Here is an 11,220-nt window from a genome sequence, read left to right as displayed (position 1 = left end):
ACCCACAATGGCCGAAGAACTCACACAACAACAGCAACATCTACACTTCTTCCAACTCAGTCTCTTTCCTCACTTCACAACAATCACTTCTGCTACTTCCTTAGACCCACTAAAACTAAATCTAAAACTACCACTGCAACACTTTTTCTCTCTTTCACTTCACATTCTCTTCATCACTCTTTTTTCTCTATGGACCGTACTGACAAACAGCAGCACCAGCAGCAGTTGCCTCTGGCAAAGTGTGCCAGGCAAAGATGCAGTGAATGGTTTGTTTCACTGTTTTCATTTTTTTTTTGAAAAAAACAGATATAAAATAAAAAGACTTCTTCTTTTACTTAAAAGGGTTGCTCGGTTTTACCTGTTTTTTGTTTTCCTTCATAGGGGAAAAATATATATTAATAAGTTTGTTGCTATAAAAGGTGAGTTTCTGTTTATGCAAATTCTGTTTTTGTTGTGACTTGTGGCACTTTCTTAACTAACTGGGATTACTGGTATTTTCAAAAACAGAATTGTTTAGTCTTTGCTGTATTGTGTGATTTATTGATTAGCCTTGTGCTAATTCACTTGAAAATCTTCAAATTTTTTCTTTTTCTTAAAAAAATTTGTTGTTGTTGTTGTTCAAATTCTTCTTCCATGGTTCTTCTGTTCTTGTTGTTGGTTGAATAACATGATCAAAGATCTGTTCGAAAAGAATGATATACTATGCTTTCAATGAACTCACTCCCCTGCAAAATTGATGATCTGGACATCTAAATTGTCCTGCAATTCAATCTAAATTATTGCTGTGAATTGTGTTCTTTGTTTGGTGCTAGTTAGAGAAAAGAGTTTGTGATTTCAATTTTGTTGTAGTTTGCATAGTATATGGACATATGGTATCTATGGTTAAAATATTTTGTTCTATTTCTCGTTATATAAATGTATGATTTTATAATTTTCTTTATTCTTTATTCTTATCTATGATTTTATTTTGTTGCTAAAAAATTTTCCTCAACCTACACTCAACGGTGATAATCTCATTCTTGAACTTGACAAGCTCATACTTTTTATTTTGAAAAATTAACACATTTAATCTGTTGTAGGATTTTCCGGGATGTACCAAGTGATATAACTATAGAAGTTGGTGGAGGAACATTTTCATTACACAAGGTAAGTGTCTACCAACTTTACTCATTACTTCAATAATGCTTCTACAAAATTTCCATCTATAATCGTTGCATTTTCTTTTACTTGTGTATGAAGTTTCCTCTGGTCTCGCGAAGCGGCCGGATAAGGAGGCTAGTCGCGGAGCACAGAGATTCCGACATCTCAAGAGTGGAGCTTCTTAATCTACCAGGAGGAGCAGAATGCTTTGAGCTAGCAGCAAAATTCTGCTACGGGATAAACTTCGAGATCACTTCCACAAACGTTGCTCAGCTATGCTGTGTTTCGGACTATCTAGAAATGTCGGAGGACTTCTCCAAGGACAACCTCGGCTCGCGAGCCGAGGAGTATCTGGACAGCATTGTCTGCAAGAATCTTGAAATGTGTGTGCAAGTCTTGCAGCAGTGCGAAAGCCTGCTGCCTCTGGCGGATGAGCTGAAGATTGTTAGCCGGTGCATCGACGCCATCGCCTCCAAAGCCTGCGCCGAACAGATAGCTTCTAGCTTCTCAAGATTGGAGTACAGCAGTTCAGGGAGGTTACATATGAGCCGGCAGGCGAAATGCGACGGCGATTGGTGGATCGAAGATCTCTCTGTTCTTAGAATTGACATGTTTCAGAGAGTCATAACGGCGATGAAATGCCGCGGCGTTCGGCCTGAGAGTATCGGCGCTTCGCTAGTGAATTATGCTCAGAAGGAGTTGACTAAGAAATCAAGCTTGTGGAATCCTTCTAGGGAGACTAAAGTGGATGCGAATTCGAGCGAGCACGAGAAGCTTGTGGTTGAAGCAATCGTTAGTCTTTTGCCTGTTGAGAAGCTTGCAGTTCCAATAAACTTCCTCTTCGGCCTTCTTCGAAGCGCCGTGATGCTCGATTGCGCGATCGCCTCGCGGCTCGATCTTGAAAGAAGGATCGGATCGCAGCTAGATATTGCCACTCTTGATGATATCCTGATTCCGTCTTTCCGGCACGCCGGCGACACATTGTTTGATGTTGACACGGTTCATAGGATTCTGGTGAATTTTTGTCAGCAAGATGATAGTGAAGATGATCTAGAAGACGCTTCGGTTTTTGAATCTGATAGCCCACGTTCGCCTTCGCAAACTGCGTTGGTTAAGGTTGCGAAATTAGTTGATAACTACCTGGCCGAAATCGCCCCTGATGCAAACCTGAAGCTGCCTAAGTTCATGGTCATTGCAGAAACCTTGCCGGCGCATGCTCGGACGGTCCATGACGGATTATATCGGGCCATCGATATTTACTTGAAAGTATGTTATGTTATAAACATCATATCATATATAACTATGAAATAGGTAAAAACTCACCTAGTGTGAAGTTGATATTTGAGAACCGTTAGATGATTTAACAAGTGTGACTAAATTATTATCTAATAGTTGTCAACTATTAACTTTTCATGTGAGTTTTCATATTATAATTTTTATAGTCAGAATTGGTTAGAAATAATAAATTCTTTTGCTATCTTTGCTTCAAGATCTGCAGAAAATTTTCCAAAGTACAAAATTATAAGAAGAGAAGCTAATTAGCTATACATGAGTAATAATGTATTATTGATGAATAATGATAAAAAATCATCAAATTATTATTTATGCTACATCTAAAGCTTTGATATGAATTTTCAGGCGCATCAAGGTTTGACAGATATGGACAAGAAGAAACTATGCAAACTGATTGACTTTCAGAAACTTTCTCAAGAAGCCGGAGCTCACGCCGCTCAAAACGAGCGGCTTCCTCTGCAATCAATTGTGCAAGTTCTGTATTTTGAACAACTAAGACTCAGAAATTCTTTGTCCTGTTCTTATGGGGAAGATGACCCCAAGCCAATGCACCAGTCGTGGCGAATTAGTAGTGGCGCTCTGAGTGCCGCTATGTCTCCACGAGACAATTATGCGTCGTTGAGGCGAGAGAATCGCGAGCTAAAGCTTGAGTTAGCACGGCTGCGAATGAGACTGAATGATCTTGAGAGGGAGCATGTTTGCATGAAGAGGGACATGGCCAAGTCCGGATCTAGAAAATTTATGACTTCATTCTCTAAAAAGATTGGTAAGCTTAGCTTCTTTGGACATATTTCTTCAAGAGGATCAAGTTCTCCTTCAAGGAATTCTCAAAGAACAGATTCAAAGGTGATTGAGAGAACCTGTGCCAGCCATGAATAGATCAAAATGTAAATTTTTTTTTCTCTTTGCTCATTTTTCACTGTAATATTGGGCTAATGCAAGTTATGCTCATTTTATGTAAATGTAAGTTATGGCTATGTTGACATATTCATTTCATTTTGTTTATCTTTGTCCCTTTTTGGCCACCTTTTGCTTGCAGGTTCAGTTTTTAGGTAGTTGCTGCATTAATTTTTCTAGATGGATTGGACAACTTCAAATTCTAGATATTATATCACATTACACACCCGCACACTCAATATTTTTAAGGCATTAGTTTTGTTTAACTATATGTAGCGTTTTGAAATTTGTATTCTTATACGGGCTTTACTTTTTTCTTCCCATCTCCAATTGAAGTTGATCCCTTCTAAATCTGACAACCTGTAAATTCTTTAAATCCAACATACAATGATAATTTTAATTGAGTTGAATCACCTGGTTTGTAGCAGAACTAAGTCATGAGTTCGATTCCAACATAACCCATAGATACTAGTCACTAGTTATTTAAATGCATGTGTTAAAAGAATGAGAATTTTTTTGTTGATATTTAACGTTTCTCCTCGACGAGGTCAACATAGTCGGCAATGTCAGCAGGTCAACACTCAACCCCCTGTTTTAATACAGTAGTCGAATCCAAATTGAATAATGACGTTTAATAACGGTAACATATTTGGAATTATTAAGCATAACAGGTAAACTCTCGTGTGCATCGATCTTCATAGAAAAATTTTAATTTTTGATGGAATTTTTAAACTCCAAATCTGTTTTCAGAGATGTGCACTCCTCATATGTTATACGGTACCCTAATGCAAGATCATATTGCTTATTTTTATTTCATGACCAGATTAGTCTTTAAGTACCATCTTCATTCAGTGGAATATCGAGGATTCTCGCTCCTATGCCTGGAGGAAATGTCTCATCTATTAGTACTTGATTTCAGGTATTACTTTCTATTAGTAATAAATGTCTGTGGTTGTTGTGCTGTTTGGACTGATATGAAATGAGTAACGGGAGGAGGGGGATCCTACCATATTCTCACTTCAGTATCCGAACCAATATTCTATCTCAACCCCTTTTCTACTACCTTTCTCTCTTCTAAGATGTTCTGCTAACATCATGATAGTTGTTGGCCCTTATCTGCGGTGAGAGGAGAGGAATAGCGATAGTATTTACTTTTGAGCATAGTAGCTAACAGTGGATTCGGTTTAGTACTTATTTGTTAAAATTGATTTCTAAATATAGCCAAATTCTGAGCTATAATATCCTTGAGTCCCAGCCCATTTTCTTTATTTGGTTTAGTCATCTTGTCCTAATTCAACCAGTCTATTTTCTGTGCAGTCCCTCTTTGACTCCACCAAACCTGGTAAAGAATTTCATGTATCTCGTCTCGCAATAGTTCTGACAGTTTAAAGTCACAAAGAGTGTAAATTGTTATTATTTTTCCGACTGCTTTAATCCAAAACATGTCGACCTTCGGATGATGAGATTTTTTTCTAAGTCTGACTTTTTTTTTTTGAATTTTATCTTCTATTGCACCAAAAATAGCGCATTTACTTCTATAAACAATTGACGGTAACTCTGTAAGCGCAAATATTTATCGCATATATTTATCCTCCACCAATATAATTAATATTGAGCCGATTTACAATCTATTACTGCCTATCAACACTTTATTTATTATAAGAAAAACTCACTCCTCCCTCTAAAGAAATGCTGAAACTCTACTTCCATCTCTATTTTTATTTATTACTAGTGTATGTTTTCGTACCTATGGATAATACATAAAATTATATTATAAATATTATTAAAAAATTAAATAATATATATATATATAATAATTATTATTATAAATATTTTATAAAGTTATAATTAAAATCAAATTTTTAAAATTTTTAACATTAAAATATTAAAAATAATTAGTATTTATCTTAATTAATTTGACTTTGTTAAGTGATCATCTTACTCGTTCGCTTAAACAACTATTTGGAGTTAGAATTTCGCCTTGTGTATATAGCAATTCATTGGTTAGCGATAAACCCTTAATAAATAGAGTATCAATACGTAGTTAGACTTGACAGGAGTTTTCGAATACGCAGGTACCCGACCCGTCCATACCTGGATGAAAAGGGTAATAACTTGACCCGAGTCGGAGCAAGACAGGGTATGGACGGGTTTAGAGTGTACCCGTCCCGAATATATACATATAAACACTTTTTAGGAATTAGAATTTGCCTCACATCACACATGATTCATAGCTTCCGTCTATACTTTATAGCCATGCAAGATAAACCCAATCATCCTCGGCTAAAATCTTTTTCTTCTCGACTTCTTCACAAAAAAACTGCATAGCTCCTGTCATGTTGTTGTTGAGTCCGCCGCTTACCTATTCACAACTCCCATTTTCCTTCACAGCCAAAGACGGACCCACATTTAATATAGAGGGGACATTTGCCCCCACAAATTTTTTTTAAAAAAAGTAATACTTATATACATGGGTTAACCACCAAAATCGCCCCCGAATTATTCCAACGCTGACAATAATGACCGCAATTTTTATTATCGACAAAAATAACCTTTAATAATTTAAAATGGTGCACAAAATATACTTCTGTCAAGAAAGGCATATTCCGTTAACAAAAATATCTGATGTGGCAATCGGAGACTCTCTCTCTCTTCCTTCACTGCCACTACCACCGCTTGACACCACTCCTTCAAATCTCTCAAGCCCACCACACCTGAACCATTACCATTACCTGCATCCTTACCCTTGCCACCATCACATGGTCGGCATCTTCACATACTTCTCGTAACACCATGAATCTCACCCCAATCTGAAAACTCAAACTACAACCTTCACCTATCTTGCCGCCACCATATTCCATCGTTATCTTTCTAAAAATTCATCCCACTCTCACAGTTCATTCACTAACAACAACAACAACAACAACAACAAAATCAATAATAACTCACTATGATTTCAATAATAGATTTAACAATAGAAACAAAAACAGAAGCAGATGGTGAAGAGCTAAATCAATGACAGTGAACGAAATAATGGAGAAGGCAGAGGTTATTGTTGCGATGAATGATGGAAGAAGGAGAATTGGGACGGAGTCAACTCCCACCAGTGAAGCTCGCCTTCCAGACCCGGCGGCGCTTGCCTTCCAGATCTGGCGGTGTTCGCCTTTCAGTTCTGGTTGTGGTGCGAATGATAGAGGAAGGAGGATTGGGACGGAGCCAACTCCCACCCGCGAAGCTCGCCTTTCAGACCCAGCGGCGCTTGCCTTCCAGATATGGCGGTGCTCGCCTTTCAATTCTGGTTGTGGCGCGAATGATAGAGGAAGGAGGATTGGGACGGAGCCAACTCCCACCCGTGAAGCTTGCCTTCCAGACCCAGCGGCGCTTGCCTTCTAGATCTGGCGGTGCTCGCCTTTCAGATCTGGTTGTGGAGCTCGCCTTCAGCTCCGACCGTCAAGCTTCCCTTCCATTTCAATCGTACTCGCGTTGTAGTTCTGGGAAGAGAAGAAGAGCACAGAGATTTGGGAGATTTGGGGTTATTAATTTTGGGAATGGGGGATTGGGATACACGGTGAGGAAGAAGAAGAAAAAAGAGAGAGCGCACGCCACGTATGTTTTTCCGTTAACGGAACATGCCTCTTTTGACCGATGGATATTTTGTGCACGTTCTTAAATTATTAAAGGTTATTTTTGTCGATAATAAAAATGAAGGTCATTATTGTCAGCGTCTGAATAATTTGAGGATATTTTTGGTGGTTAACCCAAAAAATATATACCACTTATTATATTATATTTATCTCAAAATAAAATATAAATAGTTCTTTTGTATTTTATGTTAAAATAACAATTAAGTAAAATAATTGTTTAAATATATATATATAAAAATAATATTTAATCAATGTTAAAAATAAAAAAGTCCTTATAAATATTTTTTTGTTATTATAAATATTATACTATGCGTATGAAATTATATTTTTTATTATTTTAAATATTATAATAATGATTGTGTGTATATTTTTAGTTCTTATCAATATGTATTATATAGTTCTAATTTTAAATTTTGAATATATCTATAAACCAATTTAGATTGATCAAGTGATCAACTTAGTCGTCCGCTTAAATAAGTATTGAGGGTTCGAATTCTGTCTCGTATGTATAGCAACTCATTGCACCTAAATTTTATTATATTTTTGTCTCCATTACTAAATTTTTCTGGGTCCGTCACTGTTCACATCTTATGTCATCATCGCTGCTCATCCCGTTACCGTCGTTGTTGAGCCCGTCGCCACCATTCTCCTGCCGAGTTTCTTTTCTCTAGGTAAATTTCTCCCCTCTCTCTCTTTCTCTCTCTCATTGTGAGTCTGTTAAGTTCTTCTCTTCTTCTTCTACAGACTCATCACTTAGTCACCTTCGCTATGCCCGGATATTGCCGTTGCAGTTTCATCTGAGTCTGTCACCGAATAAAATAGAATTTTTATTCAAGTTAAAAATAGACATGCATGAAATCATTTTTGCATGTAATTTCTGAATTTTCTCATCCAAATTTGATCTATGTGGTTGAGTATTTTAGTATGGGATCATCGTAGTTTGTTGTGACACTAATGTGATAAAAGTTTCGGTAATTTCATAACTAATATATGAGATAGACCAGATTATTAAAGTAATAAGAAAAATAACATTCAAATTTATGCGTAAAATTTATAAGAGGTTATCTCAGGAAAATATATATTTATAACCCAAGTAGAAGATTGTTAGGAAATTATTATTTCTTAATATATTTATGATAATATATATATTAATTATAATCGTAAATTAAGTAATTTTACATTAAAGGACTTATATAACGGTGATCTCATTTATTGTCATAAATGTTAAATTAAATAAGTCATTATTACTTTTGATTTAGATAAATGAGATTAAAATTATAGATACTATTTTATTTGAGTTTTAGGGTTTAATGAGTGTCACACTCAAATATAAATAATGACTTTAGAATTTTGGTTTCCAACACATCAAACTTGCCTTCATAGCTCTTTTCCCAGAGTAAAATTGTGATTCAGCCCTATAAAAAATACAGAAGATTTTAGTTGACGAAGATCAAAGAACCACAAGAGCCAAGCTCTCTTACCTCAATCATATTCTCGAATGAAGAGACGTTTCCGCGCTCTTAGTTATATTTTTTAATGATTTAACATGGATGATCTTGAGGTTGAGAAATCCTAAAATTTTCAGCTAAAATAAAAATTTTATTCAATCAAATGATAATAAATAATTTTTTTGAATTAAATTATATTAATGTGATCATTGGATGATAAAGAATGCATGAAAAATAAATAAATAATATTTTAAGAGTATAGAAATATTAAATTATCATTTCAATTTACTTTTTTAATCAACGATAATAAATATCTTAAATTAATTAAATTTTTACAAAATTTATACACCTAAAATTATTTCATTTTTTCAAAAATCTTTTGAAAATATAATGGATTTCAATTTACTTTTTTAATCAACGATAATAAATATCTTAAATTAATTAAATTTTTACAAAATTTATACACCCAAAACTATTTCATTTTTTAAAAATCTTTTGAAAATACAATGGTTCAATGAGAGGTTGACTATTGAGAATTGAATATAATATTTTTAAATTCGTATTTTCAATAAAAAGATGTACTTAGTTCTATCTATCCTAAATAATTCTATATTCACTATTACTTATCCATCTAAATAATTCTAACATTGATAGAATTCTAAAAAATTTAAAATATATTTATTCTATTTCAAAAATTAATATTCATATTTAACTTTGAATTCCAACTAATATGACAAAAAATTATATTTTTTAGTCAAAAAATTAAAGCAAAATATCTATAAATATATTTTTGTGCTTTACCTTTAGATTTTTCAAAAAAAAATTGGTAAGTTAATGGAATCAAATCATATTTCTATAACATATATAAAAATGTATATTACACATAAATAAAAAAATTGGGTAATTAGCAAAATTTATGAGAATAAACACATAGAATAAAAGAATAAAAAATATAATAAAAAGAAGCTAGCTAAACATCTGAATTAATATCAAAAAATAAAAAATAATAAAATAATGATAATCTATCATAATCATAATATAATCTTTTAATATAATTAATTTTAATTAAATAATCAAATAAATTAAATATAAATATGTCTAATCTAATTGTATAAAAAATAGTAATTTTTTTACAATTAGACATATTATATATTATTATTATTAGTGACATATAAATATTAAAATTATATTAATACATTAATAGACATATATTATTATAATAAAAAGTTGCAAGAATTAAAATAACTGAAATTTATTAACTTTAATTAATTAAATTAGCATAAAATAAAAAAGAGATGATTAATCAGATTAAATAAATTAAAAAAATTACTGAACAAAGTAAATATCACAATAATTATATTACTAATTGAAAAATAATCTATTTAATCAATTCAAATTTTTATTGAAAATAGAGAACTAAAGATTATCAATGAATAAAAATAAATAGGATATAATACATTAAAGAATAATTTTGGTAGTATAAATAATAAAATTAAATTATTATATACAATTTTTACTTTTTACCTTATTATGATTGAAGTTAACATTAATGGTAAAAAAACTAATTTTAAATAGTCCCAATTTGTATTTTACAACATAATTAAAGCACCATTTTCATAATTTTTTATTTTTTGATTAATCAATATTTTTTAAATTTTTTGGTTAAGTCTTCTGTGTTTTATGATTGATAAATTTCTTTTACGAAACACAAATTTATGATGAGTTATTACAATCATAATTAATTAAAAAAATCAAGAAAAAATTATAAAAAATCAAATAAAAGATAAAAAATGGAGTAAACAATTATTTTGAAACTAAAAATTTGTTAATTGTGCTAGAAATTCTAAAAATTTGTATCTTATTTATAATCAATTTTGTTACTCACTTTAACCTTATTATTTATTTATTGTATCTAAAAAGTATATAATGTCACAGTTTATTTTCAAAAAGATGAAACTCTTCAAATACACGGGATAATATATAATTTAAGAACAATAAAATAAAAATATCTAGAATTTTATAATAGTATTTGAAATTTTCAATGACGATAATACAAAGTGTTTAAATCAACCAAATGAATTCAATAGTTATTCTTTGCACATCTTATTTAAATTTGAATCTTAAATTTTACTTTTATCTTTTTTTTTTCTAATATAAATTATTTTTGACAAAAAATAGAGAAAAAAATTTATTAGACCAAAAAAATATCCAATCAAAAAATTATTATAAGGAGATTTATAATTAGAGAAGAAAAGAATAAAAGTATTAATAATAATTAATAAAAAGAAACGAAGCTTGTATTAAAGAATGTTAGAAAAGAAATAATAAAATTTATATTAATAATAATAATGCTGAGGAATGATGTTACTGCTTTAGGCTTCTAACCTTCGTCTTTGGCCATCTTTTTTTCCGTTCTTTGCTTTTTTAGGCTTCTAACATTCGTCTTTAGCCATCTTTTTTCTGTTCTTTGCTTTTTTTTTAAATTATCAAGTCATAAAAAAATAAAGAACAATTCAAAAAAACAAAAGCAGCAAGATCGAAAATAGTAAGATCAATAGTAACTATACAAATCAAAATACATAGGAGAAAACAAACTATTATATGATAGAATTAACTTGAGTATATTTCATCATTAAATAATTAAATAAACAAAGTTAATGCACAACAAAATTACATGTAAAGAGAAAAAAAAAGAGTTAAAATATCCAAAATGATAAAAAGATTATTTTATAGAAGACTATAAAATAATGAACTTCTAACTAAATTAAACTGTACTTATTATTATTAGAAAGGGTAAG

General features: G+C 31.7%; 1 protein-coding gene across 1 annotated transcript; it reads left to right on the top strand.

Annotated features, from left to right (window-relative positions):
* The first annotated feature begins 6 nt into the window (after positions 1-6).
* On the top strand, positions 7-3,458 carry LOC107474784 (BTB/POZ domain-containing protein At5g48800). The gene is made up of 4 exons (XM_016094421.3): positions 7-266; positions 1,080-1,146; positions 1,240-2,406; positions 2,779-3,458. The coding sequence occupies exons 1-4, from the start codon at positions 190-192 to the stop codon at positions 3,310-3,312; spliced, it is 1,845 nt and encodes a 614-aa protein (XP_015949907.1). The 5' UTR covers positions 7-189; the 3' UTR covers positions 3,313-3,458.
* The last annotated feature ends 7,762 nt before the right edge of the window (positions 3,459-11,220 follow it).

The sequence above is a fragment of the Arachis duranensis genome, chromosome 2 (assembly GCF_000817695.3).
Source record: "Arachis duranensis cultivar V14167 chromosome 2, aradu.V14167.gnm2.J7QH, whole genome shotgun sequence".
Lineage (NCBI taxonomy): Eukaryota > Viridiplantae > Streptophyta > Magnoliopsida > Fabales > Fabaceae > Arachis > Arachis duranensis.
Note: the sequence above shows the minus strand (reverse complement) of the source record. Positions and strands in the feature narration are given on the sequence as shown.

Coding starts and splice junctions, on each gene's coding strand:
- LOC107474784 (XM_016094421.3), top strand. CDS start 190: ATGGACCGTACTGACAAACAGCAGCACCAGCAGCAGTTGCCTCTGGCA. Junction 1,147..1,239: donor GAACATTTTCATTACACAAG/GTAAGTGTCTAC, acceptor TTGTGTATGAAG/TTTCCTCTGGTCTCGCGAAG. Junction 2,407..2,778: donor CCATCGATATTTACTTGAAA/GTATGTTATGTT, acceptor ATGAATTTTCAG/GCGCATCAAGGTTTGACAGA.